Source organism: Natator depressus, chromosome 5, assembly GCF_965152275.1.
Source record: "Natator depressus isolate rNatDep1 chromosome 5, rNatDep2.hap1, whole genome shotgun sequence".
Taxonomy (NCBI): domain Eukaryota; kingdom Metazoa; phylum Chordata; order Testudines; family Cheloniidae; genus Natator; species Natator depressus.
Window position 1 is genome coordinate 41,522,079 of NC_134238.1, and position 27,245 is coordinate 41,549,323.

Consider the following 27,245-nt stretch of genomic DNA (forward strand, 5'->3'; position numbering starts at 1 on the left):
CAGGAAGGCAAAGAGATCATTCAGCAGGTTCAAGAAGCCTTGGGCAAGCAAAACAAATGTTCTAATGGCCATGATAGACAGAATCTTGCAGAAGGTTTCCGTGAGGTTTAATTTTGTAGCCATAGATTGGCTAAAGATGCCATGGTACCAAGATCTAATAGATATGCCTGGTGAAATACCCATCATTCTGCTTGTCACAAAGGATCTGCTCAGGCAAACTCAATTTTCTTAAAAAGAAAAGGAGTGCTTGTGGCACCTTAGAGACTAACAAATTTATTTGAGCATAAGCTTTCATGAGCTACAGCAGATACAGACTAACACAGCTGCTACTCTGGAACCTGTCAATTTTCTTAGAAATCCTAATTCACTAGCACAAGTGATCTGGGTATGATGGAGTCAAACCTTTAATAAAAAGGGAGGAGGTGCTGCCAGATAAGGTCATGTCTGCTAGAATAGTCATCTGAAAACAATATACTTTGTTGTCCTATATGAGACTAAAGAACGCTTGTTTCCCTTTCTGATACAGGAGAGCAAAAAATAGTTCCTTCTCAATCTGCAGTTCTGGATATCCTCCCGTTCCAGCAAGCTGGGCAGAATTGGAGTTGAATACCAGTTCCATAAAGACACAACGTAGCTATTAGTTTTATAAGGTGTGGTGGTTCACTTTTCTGTGCACATCACCCAGATGTGACCAAAAGTGTGAGAAAGCTTTGGAGAAAAAATTATACTGTTAATAGGCATTCCAGTTCTCCCTTAAATTTGGTTGCTAATATTCAGTGAAACTTAAATTTATTCTCCATATTCTCATAGCACCTTCTGTTGATCCCCTTAAGTCTATTTGCTGCATATCATGGCCTTTAATTTTTTTGCCATTACTTCTGCTACAGTCAGGGAACTTTAATGTCCTATTCTGTAATGTAGAAGGACTGCCAGCAGGTAATACGCAGAACTCTTGTCCTCATGACCCTGCCTGAATTTATACGTAAGGCAGTTTCTACATTTCATATAAAAATGAAATGTAGAAGCCGTGTCAATTCCAGAGGGTGTGCTACATTACTTGGATGTCAAGACCCCATTAAATTTATCTTGGCCAAGCAGCTGAGTTCAGAGACTGAGAGGTTATTTATCTTGCATCAAGGCTTTACTGTAAGAAATGTCAGGCAGTTTCCAAATAGAAAACTTAAAAATGGATTAATGAGCTGACTAGAAAGGAAACTTGGGAAGGGAAGTCCAAGGTGAATCCAGTGGCCACTTGATCAGATGGCTGACACAGTAGACCTGATGAATCTTGATTTAGTGACAATCCCATGTGACATTCTCATAAGGAAACTTGGAAAATGTGATCTAAATGAAATTACTATAAAGTACACAACTGGTTGAAAAACCATACTCAAAGTAGTTGGTAATGGTTCACTGTCAAACTGGGAAGGCGTATTTAGTGGAGTGCTGCAGGGGTCAGTCCTGGTTCCGATACGATTCAGGGGTGAATCCTGGTTACAATACCATTCAATATTTTCATTAATGATTTGGATAATGGAATGGAGAGTATGCTTATAAAATCTGGGGATGACACCAAGCTTTGGGAAAGGGGAGCGATTTTGAAAGCACTTTGGACACAGAATTAGAATTCAAAATGACCATACCAAATTTTGAGAATTGGTCTGAATTCAACAAGATGAAATTCAGTAAAGACAATGTAAAGTACTTCACTTAGGAAGGAAAAATGAAGTGCACAACTACAAAATGGGGAGTAGCTGACTAGGTGGTAGTACTGCTGAAAAGGATCTGAGGGCCGCAGGGGTCACACATTGAATGAATCAGCATTGTGATGCAGTTGTGAAAAAGACTAATATTTTGGTATATTAACAGTATGCTCTACTCAGCACTGGTGAGCACTCATCTGGAGTACTTTGTCCAATTCTTGGTGGCACGCTTTAGGGAAGAGCTGGAGAGAGTCCAGAGCAGAGCAACAAAAATGATAAAAGTTTTAGAAAACCTGACCTATGAGGAAAGGTTAAAAAAACTGGACATGATTAGTTTTGAGAAAAGAAGACTGAGAGGGGACATGTCTTTAAGTATGCTAAGGTCTGTTATAAAGAGAACTGTAATCAGTTGTTCTTCATGTCCACTGAAAGTAGGAGAAGACATAATGGCCATAATCTGCAGCAAGGGAGATTTAGGTAAGATATTAGGAAAATTTCTAACTGTAAGGATAGTAAAACATTGCAATAGGCTTCCAAGGGAGGTTGTGAAATCCCCATCTGAAGGTTTTTAAGAACAGGTTGGACAGACACCTGTCAGGGATGGTTTAGGTGTACTTGATCATGCCTCTGCACAGGGGGCTGGACTTGATGATTTCTTGAAGTCCCTTCCAGCCCTACATTTCTATGATTGATACTTGTGGAAATAGAGACCAGAGGTATTGTTTTAACACAGCTTTATGTATAGGTATAGAATGTACAATATGGTCTAACATAGTCCCTATAGCAGAAATTGTGTTTTAATTTGTTTTCCTTAATCCTGCCCTTTCCCCTCAAACAACCTTTTGTTTTGACATCTCAGGAGAATTTATATAAACTAAAAATTGTTTGAAATGTATAAAAAATCTGTGGGTAGAGGAGAACAATTGTGTTCAAGCAAGTGCAAATCAGAAGAGGGATCCAGTTTTAAAAAAATCTAATGAAAAGGTGAGATTACAACAGTGTGACTTTTTGTACAGACTATCTTTGCAGTCTTAAGTGAAAAATATTCCTGGTCTTTAAATGACTTTTTGTACAACTAAAAATAACTTTCAATACAATTTCTGTTTCTATCACAAAGTTTGGGTTTCGTCAGAAAATAGAAATGTTTTACCTTTTAATGGTCAATCATTCTATCATGTGTTTATATTACAGGTTAACTAAACTCCAGATATTGGAACTGAGAGAAAACCAGTTAAAAATGTTGCCAAAGTAAGTACAGATGGAATATTTAAGGTACATGCCTGCTTGCTTTTCAGTTTCAGTAAACTCTTAATGACTACTAAAAAGTGGATTGAGCCTTAATTGACCCAAGATTCCTTTGGGTTTGATCATGAAGTTTTGGTGAATCAGCCCTCTTGCAGAAACTCTTCCTCCTCCTCATTTTCAGTCTCTTCCTTGTCCTGGCTTTCCAAATTAGCTCTTGCTCTCTCTTCTCTAACCCAGTGGACTCCTTGATCTTCTGCCTCAGATACTTGAGTTTTTACTGATTCGGTACTGTGTTAATTTTCTCCTCTTTCCCCCAGTCACTGGGACTGCATCCCAAGAATTGTGTCTTAATCCAGCTCTGTGAATGTTATGATTCCAGCTGAAAATATTTTAAATTCTAATCCCATCAATTTCCCTCTCCAGAAATCTTGACAAATTTTAGTGTACCATTGCTGCACTCTCTGTGTGTATGCATAAATTTATTTTAGTGGCACTAAGTCTTTTCGACTTTACTGTTGAAAACTTTTGTGGATATTATTCAAATTCTAATATTAAAATCAATGTATGTGGGATTAGTAGATGCTTATTGTTCAGAGTGACTGGGTGAATGTGATTGTTTTTGAACAACTTTGATCATGAATACACTTATTATTGATAAAATACAACACAGTACATACCTATGTTCTGTGAAATCTGTTATGCAAGATGTATTCCAAAACACTTCACCAAATTGTTTAACATAGCTAGTGTGAGTATCCCCCAGTCACGTTTCCACAGCTGTAAAATGCTTGTTAAAATTTTAATCTGGGGTTGTCTTAATAATAAAATTCAACTGCATGCTTTATTTTTTAGATTGTGTATCACTTCTGGTCCCTTCTTTCACCTCTTAATTTCAGGCACTGATTGTGGGTTGCTCTCCTTATTCTAGCATGAGACAAACTAACCCAGGAATCTGACAGTGTTGTTACTTCTGTGGTCTGGCAAGGCCCTGAGTAATTTAATTTTCCATCTAATCCACATGGTGATCCTTCTTAACTTAAGACTGTTTTCATTTGAGATATATGCAAGTAATGGCATACAGCTGAAATCCTTTCTTGGACAGAATTGATTGACTTATTTTGCACATTGTGTCTAGGTACTCTACACCAGGGGTGGCCATACTTTACAACCCTCCAAGCCACATATGACAATCTTCAGAAATTCGAGAGTCAGAGCACACCTACCAGGGCTCGGGGCTTCAGCTGTGCAGGGTGTGCCTGCCAGGGTTCCGGGGGTGTGGTCATGTGTCACCCCCTCCCCCAGATTTTTGCCAGGATTTGCGGACTCCAGTTTGTCACATGATGCAGCCAGGCCCCCTCCCTGCACAACAGCTGCTGGAGCTGAGGCTGTGAGGAGAGGCAGCAGCAAACAGCTGGAAGCTGCCGGGAGAGCTGCAGCCTCTCCTCACAGAGCTAACACCTGGGAGCTGCAGGGAGGGGCTGCTGTGGGTAAGAGGGGAGGTGTGTCTGGGGATGTGTGACTCAAGCTGTTGAGGGGAATGACTGAACCTTTAAATTGTGCCCCCCCTTCCACCCACCCACCCACCCACCCACACACACACACACACTCAACAGGCACCAGTTGTCTCTCGCAGTAGTCTGTAGTCCCACCATCCCACTGCAGGGCAGAAGGCCTGAGGCTATTCACCCCCTCCCCCGCAGTCTAGTAGGCAGAAAATTGGGGGAAGGGGGCCTTTGCGAGCTGCACTTTAACTGTAAATGAGCCACATGCAGCTCGCAAGCCACAGGTTCGCCACCCCTGCCCTGTATGGTGAAGGGCTCACCTGTCAGCATGTGACAATGGCCCAAAAAAGGTGGTATTGAAAACATTATTTAGAAAGGGAACTTCAAATGCTGTGATATTAATTCATTTGACGTAAAAAATTTTGTTTACCTTTAGCTTCATGATTTCTTATTTCTGGTATATGTAAACTGACATCCCTCAAAGTGAGGGACGTTTGACATATAGTTACAGTTGAAATGCAAATATATCGGTAATTCCCAGACGAAAACCTACATGTAGATGGAGTTAAGTTTAAGAGAATATATCAGTAACTTAAGTGTAGTTCTCTTCTGGATAGAAATGTTGACAGGAATGTTGTAATGCTTCCTGGGTGAAATCTTGGCTCCACTGATGTCAATGGGCATTTTGCTAGCGACTTTAGTGGGGCCAGGATTTCATTCTGTATGCACAAAAATAAATTCAGCTTTAGCTATGCAGTCTTGACTAGCACCACCATAATCTTCCTAGCAACACAGCTGCTGCCATAACTCTTCCACATCTTCTAGGATCAATTCAGCAAGGTACTTAAAGCTATTGGTTTTATTTGTGTGTTTAAAGATAACATCATGCAAAAGTACCTTGCTGATCTGGGGCATTAGAGAGTAGCACTATCAATATATGATATGGCTAAGGAGGAAGCCCAGCATAGCTGCTAAAACTCTCAGCACCCTGTGTCTACTTTGCAGGTGATATAATTAGCAGATTAATGCATGGCCCACCTTAAATTATGAAGCGAAGGCAGGGACTGTAACAAACATCTAAATTAAAATACTTTTAAAAGTCCATATATATGTTTATAAATAAAGGTGCTTTATAACTGTGAAGAATGAGTTTGGATGAAAAAAATCAATATAGAACTAAATAATAGCAAAGGAAAAAAGACATTTGGAAAGTAGATGCAAAAGGGGGAAAATGCTTTATTGGTGCTAATGAGGTACACCAGCCTGAATAAATATTTTGCTATAGAGCCTAAACAATTTTCTTGCTTGTTTTCCTGTTGATTTTTCTGTATTTTTTTCCTTTAGTTTCTTCACACTTATTGATACTTGTTGATTTTTATTTTTAATCATAGATGTCATTGGACAAACATATTAACATACAGTTAGTACTCCTACTGAATTAGGTTTGAGTAAAATATTTAACACTGAAGCAAAAAGCACTTATTAAAGCTGTTAATCAAAGTGAGTGAGTAATGTCAAGCAACTAAATTAACCTTAGTTTGTGCCAAATACATTATGTAGCTTTAAACTGATCCAATATTTAGAGATTGAAGAATTGGAACTATTGTAATGCATGTTAAAAATAGGTCTTCTATTTGAAAGGAAAGCAAGAGTACTGAACATTGCATAGACGGTTTATTTGATAGCTGAAAGTAAAGACAAATTATATATGCAGAAACTAAGAAGCCAGTTTGGAAATGTTTTCATTGGCTTTTTAAGTGTACTTCTGATTGTAAGTGTAACTGTTATTGAAAACAATGCAGTGACCACTTCCTAAAAAAAAAAGGGGGGTTCGGGGGAACAAATGATTTTTAGGGAGGGTTACTTTAGCACTATGTAGGGCCAATTCCTGCAAACATAAGCACGTAACTAAAGCTGGGTGTCGTCCCACTGAAGTAAATGATATTGCTAGCATCAGTAAAGTTATCCATGGGCCTAAGTGTTTGCAGTACTGGGGTCTAAGGCTTAATTAAAACTGTCTGTTAAATTCTTTATTTTTGACTAAATTGAAATTTTGGTTGTGTTTTGTATAATATGACTGCTCCATTATGCAACGCTCACATTGATGAGGGAACGTAGATAGAAAACGAGCGTTCTGGCCATAGATGGTACATCTACACAGCAATAAAACACTCTCATCTGACCTTGGGTCAGCTGACTCGAGCTTGCAGAGCTTGGGCTGCAGGGTTGTAAAATTGCTGTATAGACATTCCAGCTCAGAGGTGAGGGTCTCAGCTCTTGGGCTCCAGCCCAAGCCCAAACATCTACACAGAAATTTTTAGTGCTGAGCCTGAGTCCAGATGACCTGGGCCAACCAAAGATGATGTAACAAGAGAGAACTCTGAAGTGATTGCAATGAGTTGGGAGAGATGGAAGGAAGTGTAAGTGGGTGGAGAGTAGCTTTACTGAATGACTTGGAATGATTGGTCATAATTTAATTTACAAAAATTAAGTGAGCTGACACTAGATTACTTAAAGCTCTGACTTCTTTTGTGTGATTTAGTCAACGGGATCATTAATGTATAGTTATTCAATTGAACAATGTATGAAAATCTTACCCTGACTACGTAGCAGTCTATTTACAAAACTGCATCACTATTTAATGCTGATTAAAAAGATGTATTAGTATGAATACAGGAAGATTGGATGTAACTGGTATTTTTTTAAATCTAATTCCTTATTAATTCCTTCCATGTGCAGAACCATGAACAGACTGACTCAGCTAGAGAGACTGGACTTAGGAAGTAATGAATTCACAGAAGTGGTGAGTTTTAGTTAAGTAGCAGAGCTTAGAATCTTTTCCTAAACCTTTATCCTTAAATCTATTTTTAATCAACATCAAAATGTAAAAATCCGCCTACAAGCTATGTTACTAAACAAATGTTGCATACACTTCTTTCTGCTTTATGGAATCTATTGTAAAAATTCTGGCAAAATATTTATTTTTCCCTTTTCCTTTTAAAAAACCCTAATGATGTGATAGGACTGTGACATTTGGTAGAAGATGCATTTTAATATGCAGGCATAGGAATTCTTTTATTTGGTGACAAAATATTTAAATGGTCCCAGTCTTCATTTGCTTCAGTATGGCAGGCAAATATAAACTGTAAAGAGGAACCTTCTATTGATAGATAGTGAGTGTAAATTATTTGGGCTCAAGAGAAATTATTATTTACTTGCTGTTTTGGGTAATGCCCACAATAGTGTTGGCTTGGGGTTCTCAGACCTTGTCATAGGGAAGACTGCCTCCTCTCCCATTCACAATGCTGCAGACAAGCACTTCCTCTCCCAGTTACAATACCTTAATGTCTCTGTAGCAACTACAGCAACTGCTGATACAGAAAAGTAATATTAGGAAAGTATTCAATGTATTTTTAGCTGTCTTATAATGGAATTTAGCAATTGGAAACATGATGAAGAGCCAACACCGTGTGATCGGCCAACTCTCTGTGGATCACTAGTAAGTCTGTGTGGGGGGACAGTTTGAGGAGTGCTGTTGTACCAGGCACTTCCCTATGCACTACTAGCCTGTGTTCTAAGAAAGTATACTGAGGATCAGATTACTTGGTTTCTGTTCCTAGCTCTGGCACTGGGCTGCTTTGTAACTTTGGATGAGTCACTTCATCCCTGTATGCCTGTTTTCCTTCCTACTTAAAAAGTTTAAAGAGTTTGCATTATTCTATGAAGATCTTTTGGCAATGAATGTTAAATTTCTTAAGGAATCCACTTTAAATCTTCACTCATGAACTAATTAAGACTTGCTTGGGAATTCTCAGAAAATTAATTCTGTTCTTGTAGTAAGAATCGTAATTTTGGGAAGAGGTTGCTGTATTCTTCATACATAATAAAGTGATTGAATCCACGTTTTAAGTGCAAAACTCAACTCAGACTTAACAATTGGAGCCAATACCTCCATCATATACTCTCTCTGTTTTTTCAGGAACACAGTATAAATATTTCCAGTGAAGCATACATATGTGTGTTTTGTCAAGTGGTATTGCCTCTTTCCATGGGTTTGAGAAAACATTTGTATTTAAATGGGAAAACAAATTCTACATTCCTTTGTCTTCTATATGTCCTCCTTTGAGGCCTATCACAAATTAAGGAGGAAAGTTATAATAGGATCTCATTGTTAAAATATTTTCTTCGCTGATATAATGGTTCATTTATGCCATATACACCTTTTGATTTGCTACTATAGTGTTACAGGTTTTAAGCTACAGCTTTTAAGTTCGCCTGGTCTAGCATCTAATAGACCTCAACTGGCGGAATAAATAGCCATGCTGAGGTGTAAAATTAATAGAATGTTTTTAGATCTCTCAGTATGAAAGGCGATAGGTACATGTAAGATTTATTTAATGTGTGTTGTGAAAGGAAAACAAACTAAGTTTTTTGTAAAGATTGTTTTAAAAATTTTAGCCAAATTTTTACACTTGTCAGAGACTTACATTTTGTAAATTCGTTATCTGTGTTGTGTTCTGTGGCTCCACACAAATCAAGTATAAATTTAAAACTTGGATTAAAAAATCTTATTAAATGAGACTATTCAAATGGCTGAATTGACTGTTTCACTGCTGCATTTAAACTGTTCTTTTGTATCTGATTTAAAAAATTTTTTTTTAACAGCCTGAAGTACTTGAACAACTGAGTGGGTTAAAGGAATTTTGGATGGATGGTAATAGACTAACTCTTCTCCCCGGGGTATGTCTTTTTGATGTTTTAAATGCATTGTATTTTAACTGTGTAGTAGTACTTGTCTTGTCAATTAACTTCTTAAATTAAGAATATTTAACAGTACCACAAAGCCAGGAGATTAAGTGCTTTTGCTTAAGTAACCCTTTTGAATGCTGTTGCTCATCTCTTGTGGGATACGTATAAACAGTTCCTTTCAGTGAAAGTAATTGTACTGTCATTTTAGATTCTTACCTATGCCTCAATTCTGTAAAGATTTAGATCCAAATCCTAGTTTTAATATAGGGATATCTACTTTTTTTTCCCCCCTGGGAAGAAATTGTACTTTAGAGAGCAAACTGCAATCCAGAAGATATATTTTGGTAAATTCTAATGATTACTGTAGATATAGAATATGGCCAATTATTATTCATCGCTTTTGAGTATCTCCATTGGGTGTACTTAAGAATTTTACTATGGATCTGACCCAAAAGCCAATTGAAGCCAGTGCAAATGTTCCCATTGATTGTAATAGATTTAGGGTCAGGCTCTATATTCTGGATCTCAGTTACAGTTATGTATGGCCCACACTGACATTTTATTCCTGTTCTAATGAGCCTTAAAATAAATAGTATATACTAGGGGTCACCAAATAAAATTGATAGGCAGCAGGTTTAAAACAAACGAAAGGAAGTATTTCTTCACGCTACACACAGTCAACCTGTGGAACTCTTTGCCAGAGGATGTTGTGAAGGCCAAGACTATAACAGGGTTCAAAAAAGAACTAGATAAGTTCAGGGAGGATAGGTGCATCAATGGCTATTAACCTGGATGGGCAGGGTGGTGTCCCTAGCCTCTGTTTGCCAGAAGCTGGGAATTGGAGACAGGGGATGGATCACTTGATGATTACCTGTTCTGTTCATTCCCTCTGGAGCACCTGGCATTGGCCACTGTTGGAAGACAGGATGCTGGACTAGATGGAATTTTGGTCTGACACAGTACGGCTGTTCTTATGTTCTTACAATTACAGCAAATTGATTATTTTGGAACTTCACTGCTGATTTTTTTTTTATAACTTGTACTTCAAAGTATGGTCAATATGTATTTTGCTTTCAGACTTACAAAGTCGTAGTGCTCTTCTGACATTTGAGGCTTGTAGTCAGTCTACTGGTGTCTACAGCACTTTTCTGGGAACTGATCTATAGCCATCTTTAGTCTTTTTTTTCCCATTTCAATTAATTATTCCTTGGATAAGATTTTTTTAAAGCCTTTCTGCTATACTGTACAGCCTAAGTTTGGTAAAACTGTCCATAAGTGACACATGGTGTTTTAGCTGGTTTAGTGTTCATAAACATTTGTGTATGCTTGAGCCATGTAGAAAAATAAGAAAGTTAAAGTAAAAATATAAAGAGCTTAGGTTTTTGCTTGTTTAATCCCTCAATCTAGTCCAGTTAATGATTGCCATTGGAGTTGCTTTTTAGGGGAAGGTAGGGTTCAACTCTACAAAAACTGTACGCATCAGGGAGAAAGTTGAGCGCCTGAAGAGCAATAATGCTGCTTCACCTATGATAAATTATGACACTTCCATGTTACATTAGGTACAGTCTCTGCTTATGCTAAATTAAGGAGTGTTCCTGGTCCAGAGACTGAATTGTAAAACGAATTAATCTTAAAAAGAAACCCCAATAAGTGGATTGTTTACATTTAAACTGTGCAGGCATGCATACAACTATACTCCACATTCTCATATTTATATATTATAAAAATAAATGTAGTAGCATGATCTAGTTTGGCTATTTAATATCAAATTACACCATGATGCTAATAATACTTAGTTGTATCTTCTCTTGCAGCATGATACTTTATAGCAGGAGTTCTCAAACTTTTTTGCTGGGACCTCCTTTGAAAAATAGTGCAGGCTGTGACAACCCCCCTCCATACCATGCCACCCTTACTTCTGCACTGCTGGTGGTGGCAGTGCTGCCTTCAGAGCTGAGCACCCGGCCAGCACCCACCTCTCTCGTGACCCCTGCTATAATAGTCTTGTGACCCCCTTTTGGGTCTTGATCCCAGTTTGAGAAACGCGGCTTTAGAATCAGTAGACTGTAAGAGATAATGGCTTTGTTCATTGATTGAAGTTGCAGAATTAACCCATTTTTCCCCCTCACGTTTAGTTAATTGGCAGCTTGAAACAGCTGACCTACTTGGATGTTTCTAAAAACAACATTGAAATGGTTGAAGAAGGTGTTTCAGGCTGTGAAAGCCTACAAGACCTGCTGTTATCCAGTAATTCACTTCAGCAACTTCCAGAGTCCATTGGTTTGTATTATCCTCTAATTTATGCGCTTTTAAAAAAAATTAAGGTAGCTATTGGACAAAACTTCATGGAATACAACTTGGAATAGCCTATGGACCCAAAATCAAAACAGTAATCTTAAACTGTTCTATTAATAAATATGCAAGACATTGGATAAAATAATAATGCAGCAATATTGAGTAACATTCTGGGATTGCAGATTTATCACAAATTTTGAAAAAAAATTTGTAAATGAATGGCGAAGTATTAACTTTAACTAGAGATGAGGGGTTTATCTTTTCTGTGTGGCTGACATATATGATAAGCTGAAAATAAAACTCTATAAACTAATGTGTGTATTTCCTCAAGAGATACATAGCATATATGTTTCCGAAGTTTTCAGGTAATATGGAAAACAACATGACTTGCCAGTAACATTTATTCTTAACTGCAACTTCCTTTATTTGAAGATATTACACTCTTTTCTTATTTGAACACTCTTTTTTGATTAGATTTCATTTTACAACAGGTTCACTAAAGAAAGTAACAACACTTAAAATTGATGAAAACCAGTTGATGTATTTGCCAGACTCCATAGGAGGGTAAGTCTTTCACCTGTATAAAACTTTGCCTTGTTTTTCTGCAAATTCTTCATTAACAATCATCTGCTTTCTGTGGTAATGGGATACCTATATCTTTGCTTGGTATGACTGGTTGCACTAATCTCTCTTCATGAGATAATGAGGTTCAACAGTAGCCTTCACAGCCAACTGCTAGTTGGCTGTATGTAACTGTTTGTATTTTCAAGGAGCTGAATCCTGCATTCAGAAATGCAGGCATCAGTATATATGAGAAATGAACTGGAAGTATGGGAGAATAAAATAATACTTATGCGTAAGGCTGTGAGTCTGTCATGGAGGTCACGGATTCCGTGACTTTCCGTGACTTCTGGAGTGGCCGGTGCTGAATCAGGAGCTGACCAAGCCGGGCAGCCCCATGGCCAGCAGCAGCAGTTTGGGTGTGTTGGAGGAGGTTGGGGTTGGAGGATGCAGGGGGTGCTTACCTTGGGGTGGGGGACTCCCTGGCTCCCACTGGCGTGTCCCTGAAGCTCCCAGGCAGCAGAGGAGCCAGCAGGCTTTGTGCTGACTGTGGCCACAGGCCCCGCCCCCGCAGTTCCCATTGGCTGCAGTCTCTGGCCAATGGGAACTGCACAGCTGGCGCGTGTGGTGGGAGCAGCGTGCAAAGCCCCCTACCAGCCCTGCCAACCCTTCCCCCGCCCAGCACCTGCCGTACCCTCGGACCACCCTTCTTCTCCCCCCCGAGCACCCGCGCCCCCCTTCCCAAGTTTTAGTTAGGGGTATATAGTCATGGACAGATCAGAGGCCGTGAATTTTTGTTTACTGCTTGTGACCTGTCCATGAATTTTTTACTAAAATATCCGTGACTAAAACATAGCTTTTCTTATGCGTTTAGTAAAACATGCAGTCAAATTAAAATGTAGAGGAACATAGTGTATACAAAAGGTCCCAGCTTCATATTTGTGGCTGCTTGAGTTACATACCGTAAACATTTCAAATAAACTGAAATAGGTATTTTATACATTCCATTTTAAAAATGAGACATGAATATCTTCCCCGATTAAACAGTCAACAAATCAGATTTGGGCCAACCCACTAATCTTTTATTGTCATTAGGTATTCACCATTTTTATCAGAGTTAAACAAGTTACATAATAGTAAAAATCATTGGTTCATAAAGTAAATACTGTAGAGAATTGAGAATTTTTTAAAAAATGAGTTGATATAGTAAAAACATACAGGCATTCATTCATTCTATTATTTTTGCCTAGCTGTACTAAATTTGTTAAATTTTGTTTGGACATCAAAATTCAAAGCTAAGGTGCTAGGTACAAATTGCAGTTTATTTACTGTGAGACATAAGTGAACCAGCTCGTGTAAAACCATAAGTTAAGTTTGCACCTCAGCCCTGTTTCTTCACCTTTTAAAAATGTTTGCTTAATGAGGTCATCATCACATTGACACCGACTGCTCTCTACATGCCATGTTCCTACTTTTTAGGACTAAAGAAGTCTTTATCCCTTCATTGCCTCCCCAGCTTAACATTCTTCTGATTCTGGCATGTCCACTTTGAATGTTTCCATTATCTGGTGTGCTTCAAACAGCACTGTATGATGCAGTGCGTAAAAAATTTAAGTGGAGATACTGAGCCCTAGGAAAGAGGTATCTAGGTCATCATCCATTTAGATTTAAGGACTGTGTTGGGGTAGCAGAGATAGAAAAACAGGCCACAGGTAGTTAAGAGGAAAAAGTCTACTTTAGCCTGAATACATAAGGAGAGAGCATCAGTGTAGATCAGGTTCAAAAAGTATCTGAATTTTTGAATGGTTATTTAGGTTTCTGAAGCGTTTGAGTTTCATCCATAAATTTAATTGTAAATAAACTTATTCTAATTATAATGAAAATTAATTGTCTTAAGAATTAGGTATTGTTAAAGCAAGTAAGCTTTTATGTATATATCAGGTTGATATTTTGAATTTCTTTAATTTTGTTCAGGCTAATATCAGTAGAAGAACTGGATTGTAGCTTTAATGAGATTGAAGCTTTGCCTTCATCTATTGGGCAACTCACTAACATAAGGACCTTTGCTTCAGATCATAATTTTTTAACACAGCTGCCACCAGAGGTATGTTTTTGCTCAGAGCCAATATTATTCCACATATTACCTGGATATTAGACTATATTTTATCGTTACCTTAGTTCTATTCACTTCAGATACCAAAGTGACAGATTTTGAGTGGATTTTCTGAAAATGCTTTAAAAATTCATTGATGTACATATAGTGGAGTTCAAGCAATTGCAATCCAAGTATTGAACTATTTTGAGACAACCTTGGTTTTGCAAAAGTAATGTCTGAATTGTTAGTTCATAAACAACATGATGGAAAATAAAGGAAAGAATAATTGCTCATAGTTAATACTGTATTATAATGGTATATTCCCTTTCATATTTAAGAAAAAAGCAAATAAAATTGTACATACAAAATAAAATGTAATATTAGATGTGTTCATTCTAATATTGTGATCAGTGTAGGTAGAGTTGTAAAGCTGAATAATCATTTATTTTTTCAGATTGGAAACTGGAAAAATGTAACAGTGCTATTTCTGCATTCCAACAAGCTTGAATTTCTCCCTGAAGAAATGGGTGATATGCAGAAATTAAAAGTCATCAATCTAAGTGACAATAGGTTTGTGAATTGCATTCATTTAGTTAATTATGGCATAAAATGCAGAAGCATGGCAGAGATTGGAATCTGAATGCATTGTCTCTCCAAGACATTTTGTACAAAATATAATCCTTTACATTCCACCCTTCCAAAAATGTTTTGATCTTTCTATTGGAATTCTTTCTCATCTTAAACTTAAAATAACACCTTTAATTTATATTTTATTATTTGTCACACTAATCGTCATACTGCATATTTTTGGACGCATCTACATTTTGTAAAAGCTTCTTTATTCCTTTCTAGTCACTGCAGTGGGAGTGATTCAAGAAGCAGAACTGCACTATTTCACATTTTTATTGCTATTGTACTCTTCCAGTTGCATGTGAATCCAGCAGATATGTTGTAGTTGTTAAGCCCAAGTGGTTTTAATGAATCTCTTTTCCCTTGTGTGGCACAGGTTCATCTCATTCATAGTCATCAGCATTTATTCTTTTGGAGTTAAATTTGTAAGACTATCTGAATCAGTATTTCAGGAAAGATTTGCATGCCATATATGTGTGAACAGTACAAGGCAGGATACAGAGTACTGTCACAGTATACTGTATAGTACTTTGAATGCATCTCTGCATTTACTAGACTGGTCAGTGAAACTGTGATAAAACATTTCTTTGCTGGAATTTGCCATTCCATTGAAATTGAAACATTTCACAGAGATCATTCGATTTTGGCAAAGTTCCTCTGGAAGTGAAGGAGGATTCCAGTGGAACACAGCTAGTTTCCTGCCAGCTTGCCTACCTGCCTACCTTTGCGTTAGCGACAGTTTAGACATTTTGTGGGGGTGAGTGGTTGTAGCTAATCAGAACAATACCAGATTTCAAAATATTGAACTCCTCCACAAAATGGAATTATCTTTCTCAACACAGCCGTAGCATTTACTGGAAATTAAATGGTTTGCCCCTCAAATTATTACCCTTCTATTTATCTAACAATATTTTCTTGAAATGTTTTGCAAGCTTTTTAGAGGCAATATATATAGCATTGTTTCTGAACAGACCATTAGTCTTGACAGCCATACTTAGACTAAATTTTTGTCTTGTATATTGTGATGTTTCTTTCACAGACTGAAGAGTTTGCCCTATAGCTTTGCAAAGCTGCAACAGCTGACTGCGATGTGGCTATCAGACAATCAGGTGAAAAGTATTTTTAATAAGTTTGTATAATTGATATTTGTCCAAGTGACTTTTAATAGAAATAGTTAATTTTATGGAGTAATTAGTTGGTAAAAAATGATAATCTGCAAATGCACCAAGACAACCTTGGGTTGTAATTTTCTCAGTTCTTATAAAATAAACAGCAGTGAGTGGCACATGAATGGGAGACATTCATACTTCTGGCAATCCAACAGTGTTGAAAGTGCAGGTAATTTAGTAGATAACACTCTCTCTTCTCTTTTTGAGTCAGTACTGAACCAGTGTCCAGATTGGTGTTAAGGGGTACTATGCTGCTAGAAATACATTTTTTCAGTTGCGATATAAAACAGAGGTAGCAACCACACTGGTAATTTCAGGATCCTTTACATTTTTTGTAAGGCAGGGTACTGAACCTATTGTCCTGATCAAATTTTAGTTTCGAAAATTGTTCTGTTCTATGCACTTCCCTGCAGTTTCAGATTGAAAATGTACACTGCAGATGTAGAATATTTTGGGACTATGTAATGTCCTAGAATGAAAGTGAATACTGTGTTGTATATACATATCCATCCATTTTATGCATCTCTAATAGACTATTATAGAGTGTGTGTTTATCAAATTCACACACTATTATTATTAAATATGTATTTATTTGATATAACTTTGTTTTATATAACTTGTAAAAATCCTTCAGAGAAGAATACATGGGAAATAATGCCAGACAGATCAGTCTTCAAAATCTAATCTGCATTGGGTAGATAAGCAGCAGGGATTTCAATGTTTAGATCCTATTTGCATATTGCACATGTATATTCTCATAGTATTTTTTCTTTTCTCAGTCTAAACCGCTCATCCCCCTTCAAAAAGAAGTCCACCCTGAAACACAGAAAACAGTGCTTACTAATTACATGTTCCCCCAGCAACCAAGGAGTGAGGATGGTAGGAATTTCTGAGTGATTCTTTTTGTCAAAAATGCTGACCAGTGAAAGTAAAAATGGAAAGAGTTCAGAGAACATGAGTTTCAATATATAAAACTTTTTAGATCTAAAACCAAGAACAATTTGATGAAAATTTGTCTGAAGAATGTGAACAATAACTTCTCAGAGGTAGAACTGAGCGAGTCCAGGGATTATTAAATCGGGGACGGGGGTACAGGCCTGAGAGAGAGAGAGTGTGTGTGTGACAAAGAGAGAAATAGAGGTCAGGACTGGCGGTGCCTTCTTTTATTATGTTTGCCTGACTCATCCCATTATAAGAGATATTGTTTTCAGTTGCTTATAATTTTGCCAAAGATTAACCTTTTGGCCTAGAAATTACTCTGCCTGGTGTCTGCCTCAGACTGACTTTTTTTTTAAAGTTTGATCCAGAATGGTTTGGCCATTTCCAAGAATGAGGTTGGGGAAAGATATTTTGTTTTGCCATACTAAAAAAAATGTTCTTAAAGCCATTTCATTGAGAAGCTCTAGCATGTCCATGCTTTGGCACAGGAACTTGAAAGTTGGCGGGGGTCTGGGGATGGCCTTTGTTTCAGGGATGTGCTGTTGCTGTCCCCATGAAAAAACACCCAAATTTGTCCAAGTTGTAAGCCTTTGCAAAATCTAAGTTGCACATGGTAGGTAGACATGTTAGAACTTTACAGATAAAATTTCCAAAGATTCTGTCCACACTGGGCATGCACCAGCCCCTCCCAGCTTCTACATCTGACCAAACTCTTCATGTGCCATTGCCATAGAATAACTGAGCATGCACCAGCCCAGAGATATACGAGCTCAGCAGGACTTTCCTTGCATCTGCTTTGATCCAGGGTGGGGCCGGGCACCAGATCTGGGAGCAGGTAGACTGTTTCTTCTGGTGGTGGCCAGGTAACGTAAAGGAGGAAGTTGCCTGATTGATGCAAAAAGGATGAGCTAGACTGGGGGTGGGGGTAGGAGAAGTAGATTGAGACAAGGAACCTAGGGAGAGGAAGGGAAGACTGGGGCAAGTGAGTGGGAGGACTGGCACCAGTTGGGTAAGGAGTTTGGGACCAGTTTCCTGGCGAGGGAAACTGGGAGTGTGGGTGGGACTGAGAGTGGATGAGAACCTGGGAGACTGGGAGTGGCTGGGCAAGGACATTTAGAACAGAGAATCAATAAGAGTGGAGAAGATGGACAGATCTGATCAGGACTTGGATGTGAAGCGAGAACTAGGACTGCCTTGGCAAAGAGATTGGGAAAAGGAGCTGGGGAAGCGGGAGACTGAGTTTGCAATAGGAACCTTGACAGGGAGGCTAGGATTATGAGGTGGGGATAGGGGGGAGAGAGATTGAGTGAGAAGCCAGAAGCTGGAACTGGCTGGGCAAGGAGACTAGGAGCTCAAGGAGTGAGAGAAAAAGAATGGGGGAAGAGAGTTGGACTCGGGGAGTGTGGAGAATAGGGCTGGTTGGGCAAGGAGACTATAACTGGGAAGAGACGTGAGGAGTGGAGGCGACTGGCTAGATGACAAGAATGTGTCTGGGATGAGGAGCCAGGGTGGGGAAGAAGTGGCACAGGGACAGGTTGGAGGGGTCAGGGCAGAAGAAGGTAGGCTTGTTGGAGGACAAGCAGAAGGATACCTGGCCACTTCAGAGCTTGGAATGGAATCCTAGATTCCATTTTTCTCACCATTCATCTGCTGTCAGCAAATATCTCTGAAACCTACTGGCAAAGTGTCTCATTCCCCCATTAGTGTTAGTCCACAAGGAGGATGACAACCCACTGCTGTTATCAGTTACTTCTTCAGCTCAAGGAGCAGAGTTCTGTGCAGTGAATGTAAAAGTTCCAACTCTGCTGATTAACCATGTAGTTATCAACGTGATGCCACATAATAGAATTTCTGATTTTTTTTTTTAAGTTTGCTTTTTCAAAGAACCTAGGAAATTACCCACACGTTAAAAGTTAAAGTAACATTATTAAGGTTGTGAAGTCAAGTACTCAGAAGTTAAGAAATGTCAGAATTGAGTAACTTCTGTAACCTTGTGACTTCACAACCTTAATAATCTTTTAACATATATTCTGATCCCAAATTGTGAGAGTATTATCACCAAAAGGGGGGAGGAGTCGTTCCAACCCCATATAAGGAAGCAGAAAAGAGGAGCAAGCGCTCTTCCTCCACTTCAAAGCAGTCATGAAGGAGAAAGGTTCCCCCCCCCCATCTGAAATTCCATCATCAGCAGAGTTGGAACTGAGTATGGCCCCAAAAGAGCATGAGATGAGCTTAAAAATCATAAGATTTTAAAAGGGAGGGTATTTCTCTTTTCTTGCCTTCCAATTTTTAAGCTCTTTATGCTTGGGTCATGTTTTCAACCTTTTTCTCTATAATCATGAAGGCTAGAAACTTGCTTTTTGTTTTTTTCCCATGAAAGAACTATGCACTATTCATTTGAGCAGGTGGAACCATAAGAAAAATATCACATCATGGCAAGACTTGTAATGAAATTGCAAGAGTTAGTAACACTGATTTGCATATTAAAATACTGGAGAGAACATTGGTGGCAATTAGGGAATGTTGCCAACAAAGCGTTGTTTCACAGCACAAATGCCCAATATATTAGTGTAGTGGTCAGAAAAGTGACAGTAAAAATGGCAATTTCTTGCTTAACACATCTGCTTCCTATGTGTATGGGAATCATATTTAGAACTATAAATTTTAGTAACTTTATTATTGCTAATACCCGGATTAGGATATACATTTCAAATAATTGTTTCTCATGCCAGTGAAGTTGGAGAGAGTGGATGAAAGTCCAGTGTCTCCATTTGGGCTCACCTGACTCTAAATTCATGAGTTGCTATCTTTTGGTGGGAATGGCTTATATAATACATTTTTTTGGTTAAGGCCCAATAGATTGATGGGAGGACCTCCCTTTGATGTCTGGGGTCACCATCCCAAAACCAGGTTTCAAAAAGAACTATAGGTGGAATTTAGAAGATTGAATCCTTTATTTGTTTTTAGGTAGGAAAAACCTGCATAGTAATGCACTCCAAATATAGATTAGTCAACTGAAATTTATCTTCAAAGATGTCTTTTGCTGAAATGTCAACATTTACCTTATTTATTCAATACATATAATTTTAATCATCTTGACTATTTATTTTTCTATTGAAGCGGTTCTCAAACTTCAGCAACCTGAGGACCCCCAATTTGATTTAAAATTTTTCAGAGACCCCCTCAAAGCCCCCCACTCAGCCCTTGCCTTGCCCCCTTACTGAAGGCCATGATTTTCCCCCTTCCCTGACGCCATGCCCCCACTCACTCCATCCCGCCTCCTTCAGTCGCTCGCTCTCCCACACCCTCCCTCACTCTCACCAGGCTAGGGCAGGGGGTTGGGGTACAGGAGTGGATGCGGGCTCTGGGAGGGAGTTTGGGTGTCGGAGGGAGTGAGGGGTGCAGGCTCTGGGCTGAGAGTTTGGGTGTGGAAGGGGATGAGAGGCGCAGGCTCAGGGCTGGGGCAGGTGTGTGGGGTGCGGGAGGGAGTGAGAGGTGTGGAAACAGGGTGTGTCAACACGCTGCACCCTGGAGCACTTCCATGAGCAGCACGGGCCCAGGATCCCTGCTCCTCCCCCACCTCCCCAGTACCTTCTGGGGCCCCCAGGGATCCACAGACCCTAGTTTGAGAAACACTGTTCTATTGCAAGTATAGGAATGTTGAAAAGCAGCTGTTTATGTGAGCAGCCTCTTCATTGCTAATGTGATATATAGGAATGCAGGAAATTTTTGTTGTAAAGTTTGACAGATTAATACAGAACCAATTTATGTAATGTCTGTCATGAACATACATGCTGCAGTAAGTGGTGACAACAAGGTAATCTAGGATATTTCCTTTTGCTTAAAATAAGAAATAGTTTGTAAAACTGTTGTAATTTTCATAACTCCTGCTTAACCATGTGCTTATCTTAATGTTTTTAGTGGGCTTTTATGTTATTTTTAAGGCTCAGTAGTAGTAATAATAGTAATAGAAGTAGTATGGATATTTGGAAGTCTGGCATATTTGTATGTAAGTCTTTCTTTACTGGAAATATGTAAATCTTAGTGAAATGAAGTTGAGTGTTGGCATATCAGCCTTTATTAGGCATATCAGAAAAGCAGCCTGCATAATTTGTTACAAAATTGGCAAGCTCAGCTCAGGAGAGTTCCTTTGGTAAGAATACTTGAAAACTGAAATACAGCTTTGCAGAGGATTTTTTTTGTAGATTGCAGCTGAAGTCACTATTAATAGAAAACAGGCAGGTTCTCAAGACAATGAGCTGCAGCATAGCATTGGTCTGAGGATAGAAGGTGTTCAGTTTCTGGTACTTCTGGTCCTGTACCTTCTCAAGCACAGGTATAAATACAAACCCCACCTAATAAAAGGAAGGAAAAAGAAATGGTTTCTAATATCATTTAATGTGTCCTGTATTTATTAGAATTGTGTTTGTTTTTTATTTAGTTCTGTTCATATCTGATAATGAAAGTTTCAATCCCTCTTTGTGGGAGGAGCAGAGAAAACAGCGTGCTCAGGTGGCATTTGAATGTGATGAAGATAAAGATGAAAGGGAGGCACCACCCAGGGTCAGTATTGCCAACTCCATTTTGAATTCCTAATTCTTCCCCTTTACTCTTGCTAATGGCTATCAACCTCTGTCTGCACTGATTAGTCTCCAGTAGCTGAAGAATTAAAAAGTGTAAAACCTATTTTCTTTTTGTCCCTCATATTTTTTAAATTACCCAAGGGAGAAATCTTTTTGATCGGTGGGTGTCTCCTTTGCCTGGCCAAATAGGATATGTTGTTAAAATGGAGCACGTTATTAAACTGTGAGCTTTAAGGTTTAAGGCAATACTGTTTTTCTGGGATACTACTGAACTATGATGCTTTGCAAAAATTCAGGACAGTAGTTAGGAAGAATCATTGGCATCTCACAGCAATTAAGGACTGTATTTTGAGTTTTCTATAAATATACGGCAAGGAGAAACTGCAACCACTTTAATGGGACAGGATGAGGCAGGCTTCTGTGCATTGGACAACAAACTGTTTTCTGGGACCAGCTAATTTAGCCTCAGCACTCCTGGGTTTATCCAGGTATAATTCAAATGGCAAAATAGGTATGCAGGGTTTGTTCTGTTAATTCCTTCTTGTCAAATTCATATTTGATTAAATATTCATGTTTTAAGTTGTTTTGTTGCTCTTATTTTGTTTCACAGGAGGGTAATTTGAAGAGATATCCAACGCCATATCCTGATGAACTAAAGAATATGGTCAAAACAGTCCAAACGATAGTACACAGACTAAAAGATGAAGAAACCACTGAAGATGCTGGCAAAGAGTCAAAGAAAGAAGGCCAGCAAGTTTCAGTAAAAGATGTGGGTGTAAAGGTTAGAATCAATTCCTCTTCCAGTTTTGACAGCTGTCCCAAAGATCTGGAATATAGTATTGCATAACAATATATTGATTTATTCCTTCTAATTCAATCTTTTTTTAAAAAAATATTTCAGTGAGGGGGAAAAAAAAGTCAAATTAAAGATCATAACCTATGTATTCAGTACTTTAAAAGAGCCAGTAATAAATGGCTGCTTTGTGTTAGTAATAGTTGCTGCCCTCTGAATGACTCTGCTTAGGAAGCAACCCAAGTGACTCGCTCTTGAGGCCAGTATAAATTAGACATATCATAAAAGTAGCTTGTTTAATCTTCCGAAAGATGCATCTCCATCGCCTTTAAGCATCCCTTATTTGCTGACTCTCAAATTGGAAATCAGAATGATCACAAAGGGCTCTGCTTTTCCCCTGTCTGACCAGAAGGTTTATAGGAAAAGCTGAAAAAGGCAGCAATGATGAAGCATCTAGGGGATCCTTCACTGGCTGAAACATGTTGATTCTGTGTGATGGTAAGGTGGGAGAATAGTGTTGACAGCTGCTCACTTCTCTCATTGTCAGTCCACCTGTATGTGTTTTGTTGTGTTTGATTAATGTGTTCACTTGTCTGCCATTCTAATTAGAATATATTGGTATGTATTGGATAAAATAGGCCTGTAGGGGAAAAAAAAAGTTTATAATCAGCTGTCTTAATAATCTGAAAGGTTTTTTCTCTCGTATTTGCTTCACAGTCAAAGTTCTGTTTGAAGTTGAGTCTGTTTTATGTCATTGCATGGCTTCCCCAAAATATAAAATATTAGCTTTAGTTATAAAACATTAATAATTATAAACCTTTGCAGGGTGGTTCTTCACTAATCTTTTTTTTTTTTTTTAAATTACTCTAGACTTCAGAAATTGCTTCAGCAAAGAGCAAAACAGAAGACAGAGAGAACTATATGATGGAAAATTGCGTGCAGAAGCCCATTGAACCAGAAGCTGAGCACAGCACTGGAAATTCACAGATGACTGCACATGTTAAAACCTTAGAGAACACGAAAATAATTGTCAACCATGAAGATACGCTTGAGGTATGGCAGTGTGATGAGCACCATGGCAGTAAAAGAATTGCGTTCGTGTTGGATTGAATCTGCTATTCTGAAAGATAGCAATGAAAAATTATGTTGACAATAGCAGAAAATGCCCATCCCATTAGCATTGCGAGGATTTGGGAAGTAAGTATGGTTATTAACAAAGTAATGCAATGTTTTTCTCATTTCATATTATTTTGAAATACGTTTTTATCTGCGTTTATTTGGAGATACAGACTGAAATATATGTGAATTTAAAAAAAACCCCACTAAAAACACTGATATAAATATGTTGGTACTGATTTTCTGCTTCCCCTTAACTGTCTCCCTTTTTGTTGCATAGGTGGTTGTGGCCACAGCTGTCATTTAGATATCCAAGTATCTGATTTGTGGGAGCAGTCTGAAACTTAGACTTTCAAGTGACTTAAATTATCCCTACACATTTTAAATGTAAAAAGGAGACATTTTTTCAAAAATCTGTCCCACTGTGATTAATAGAGACATCTACAGTAAAGGAGGTTTGAGTTTAATTTCTGCAGGTTTATAAACTCACAACAGCTACTTTTGGTTAAGATTCAGGCAGAGATCTTGAATTCCTGTAATCTTTGTATTAGGTGTGTGATGAGTCCCTCATCTCTTTCTACTTAGGACCCGCTAGAGAGACATGACATAAACCAGTGGAACTCACCAGTGAATAAAATTACTTCAAATTACAATTTTTAAACTGTATTTTTTCATAGATTAAGTGCAGTTATGTGTGTTCATTAAATAATAAACAATATATATTGCACATTCTCAGAAGCCACCCTTTGGAATTATGGACAGCTGTATCTCCTTTCCCAGTAGCATGTTCTTAGTTCTGACAAGCCGCTGCAAATGTTTCTGGAAAATGTTATTTTTGACATTTAAAAAAAATGATTTGGTATCAGAGCAACAAGTTGGTTGTTTAACAATTGCACAGCAACTTTCCAAAGCCAGCAGTATACCAATAAGTGAAGGAGATGCCAGGATCCAGTTGATCAGACACAGCGACAACATTCCTTGTTTTCAGTTGGTAACCAGGGTTATTCTCAATAGTGATGCCCATACACAGTGCTTGTTGTGCCTTGGAAAAGGGCATATTGAAGAAAGGTGCTCCACCTGCCAATTCAAGAAAAAAACACAAGTGAATGAGGGACTTGCTTCTTGAGCAGGTCATGAGGCCTGTTTCAGTACCTGAGACCTCTGCAGATCATCCAGTCCCTCAGACATCTTCAACGCTGGAGCAAGCGAATGTTCCTCAGCCAGACGATGCTGCCTCCCCCAGGAAGAAGAGATCACGTCCAAGAAAATGGTCTCTCAAAATGGACTGCATTTTGGACCCCATCAGAGTGTGGGGAGATTAATCTTCCTCTTCCAGGAAGAGTGAAGACTGGCACTGTGATTCTTCTGGTACACAAGATTGAGTTGAGCTGTCTACCCACTCTGAGGCAGCATGTTGGCTGCTGTAGTATTGACTCCTGTACCAGCTGTGGGATGCCTGTTGAGTCCAGTACCAATGACATTGGCACTAACTCTATGCACACCATTGGTAGACTAAGCAGCGTAATACCTGCTTTGCCTCACGGTTCCTGATACCCCAATTATTCAAGAGCATTCTGCTGCCAGGACTACTTTTGGGCGGTCCTTGGCATGACCTGCATTGATTGCAGACTTATCTCTGTCGTCTCTTCGGCACTGTCTAAGACAGAGTGGGCAGTTGAGATTGGCCTCTTTATCAGTATCGAGGGGCTGTCAGCACTATTACTATTGTATCCCTGACCATCTTGACTAATAGCAGATGATGGCCCTATCCTCCATGAACTTAGCTAGTTCTTCTTTGAACCCAGTTATACTTTTGGCCTTCACAGCATCCCCTGGCAATGACTTCCGCTGGTTGACTGCATTGTGTGAAGTACTTCCTTTTATTTGTTTTAAACCGGTTGCCTGTTAATTTCATTTGGTGATCCCTGGTTCTTGTGTTATGGAAAGGAGTAAATAATACTTCCTTATTCACTTCTCCACACTAGTCATGATTTTATAGACCCCTATCATATCCTCTTTTAATCATCTCTTTTCCAAGCTGAAAAGGCCCGTCTTTTAAATCTCTCCTCATGCAGAAGCTGTTCCATACCTTTAATTGTTTGTTGCCCTTCTCTGTACTTTTTCCAATTCTAGAATATCCTTTTTGAGATGGGGTGATCAAAACAGTACATAGTATTCAAGGTGTAGGCGTACCGTGGATTCATTTAGTGGCATTATGATATTTTCTGTCATCTTATCTATCCCTTTCCTAATGGTTCCCCAACATTGTTAGCTTTTTTTGGCTGCCGCTGCACATTGGGTAGATGTTTTCAGAGAACTATCCGCAATGAGTGGTAATAGCTAATTTAGAAGGCATCATTTTGTATGTATAGTTGGGATTATGTTTTCCAATGTGCATTACTTTGCCTTTATCAAATTGAATTTCATCTTCCATTTTGTTGCCCATTTATCAACTTTTGTGAGATCCCTTTGTAACTCTTTGCAGTCTGCTTTGGACTTAACTATCTTGAGTAATTTTGTATTGTCTGCAAATCTTGCCACCTCATTGTTTACCCCTTTTTCCAGTTTGCTGCCCTCGATTTTCAAGATACCTTGTAGCAGTTTTCCTGAGTCATGGGAAGTTTCTGAGATTTGTAGTCATAGGCCAGCATTATTAATACACAGTGCTCCCCTTTGGCCTTTCCTGAGCTCCTCGGGTTTTCACCAAATGCACAGCTGTAGTAGCTGCACATCTCAGGAAGAGAAGAATGTGTCTTTCTCTGCCTGAATGATTGGTTGAGGAGCAAGTCCAGAGATTAACTCCTCAACCATGTCTGGTTCACACTGCATCTCTTTGATCATCTGAATCTGATTGTAAACAAAGAAAAATCAACTTTAATACCAACACAAAAGATAGAGTTTATTGGGGGCCCTACTAGATTCCACAAGTTTGAGGGTGTTTCTGCTAAGTGAGCAATTTCAGATAATTCATTGTCTATGGTCCTCACAATAAGGCTGTGTCCTTCCTTACTGCAGCTGTTTGACCAGTGTAACCCTTCCACTAAGATTCATATATTCCTGAAGTTGCTAGTTCATATGGCCACATGTAAGTACGTAGTCCAGCATATGAGGTTGCGTCTTTGTCCTCTTCAGGCCTGGTTCAAATTCACATATTGCCAGAGTTCTGAGTCATTGGACTGCCTAGTGAAAATGCCACCACCTATCCTGCAGTCATTTAAGTGGTGGATGGATCAAATCAATGTTTGCAAAGATGTACCCTTCACCTGTCCTCCACAGACCATAACAGTAGTGTCTCCACAGTAGGTTGAGGAGCATATCTTGGGACTTTGAAAGTTCAGTGACTGTGGACAGATCAGGAAGCTTCTCTTCATATCAATGACGTGGAGCTTCAAGTTATTTACAGTGTGTGTCAAGTCTTTCAGTTGCACATCAGAGATACAGTGGTTCATATGCTTACCCATAACAGTACTACAGCGTATTATGTGAACAAACAGGGTGGAGGCCACTACAAGTAATTCTGTCAGAAGACAGTCAAGTTTTGGAGGTTCTGTATCAGGGAGAATGCATCATGGTCTCACAATTCCAGGGGTGCGGAATTTCTTAGCCAATCACTTCAGCAGGATTTTCTTTCAGAATTATGAATGGTTTCTGAAGAACAGTGTGTTGAGGTCCATCTTCAGAGAACGAGGCATTCTGACTATTGACCTGTTGGCACTTCTTGTTTGCAATGAAAGACATCAGATTTGCTCCTGAGCAGGCCTCAGTCCAGGTTTCTTGACAGACACCTACTTGGGTTGGGGATTTGTGTTCTTGTATGTCGTCTTCCTGCTCCCAGTCATCTCACAGGTCATTCTCAAACTTAAGT

The 27,245-nt window shown here is 38.8% G+C and overlaps 1 protein-coding gene across 5 annotated transcripts in view; it reads left to right on the top strand.

The window, feature by feature from the left end:
- ERBIN (erbb2 interacting protein) overlaps positions 1-27,245 on the top strand; it is a 208,224-nt gene that overhangs the window by 141,421 nt on the left and 39,558 nt on the right. For all 5 annotated transcript variants that reach the window (XM_074952640.1, XM_074952637.1, XM_074952636.1 and 2 more), the window contains 12 exons: positions 2,895-2,951; positions 7,190-7,253; positions 9,116-9,190; positions 11,335-11,479; positions 11,986-12,058; positions 14,030-14,159; positions 14,605-14,720; positions 15,820-15,889; positions 16,729-16,828; positions 21,330-21,451; positions 22,082-22,252; positions 23,135-23,317. In XM_074952640.1, the coding sequence (XP_074808741.1) occupies positions 2,895-2,951; positions 7,190-7,253; positions 9,116-9,190; positions 11,335-11,479; positions 11,986-12,058; positions 14,030-14,159; positions 14,605-14,720; positions 15,820-15,889; positions 16,729-16,828; positions 21,330-21,451; positions 22,082-22,252; positions 23,135-23,317 (1,306 nt within the window). The remainder of the gene's footprint in view (positions 1-2,894; positions 2,952-7,189; positions 7,254-9,115; positions 9,191-11,334; positions 11,480-11,985; positions 12,059-14,029; positions 14,160-14,604; positions 14,721-15,819; positions 15,890-16,728; positions 16,829-21,329; positions 21,452-22,081; positions 22,253-23,134; positions 23,318-27,245) is intronic.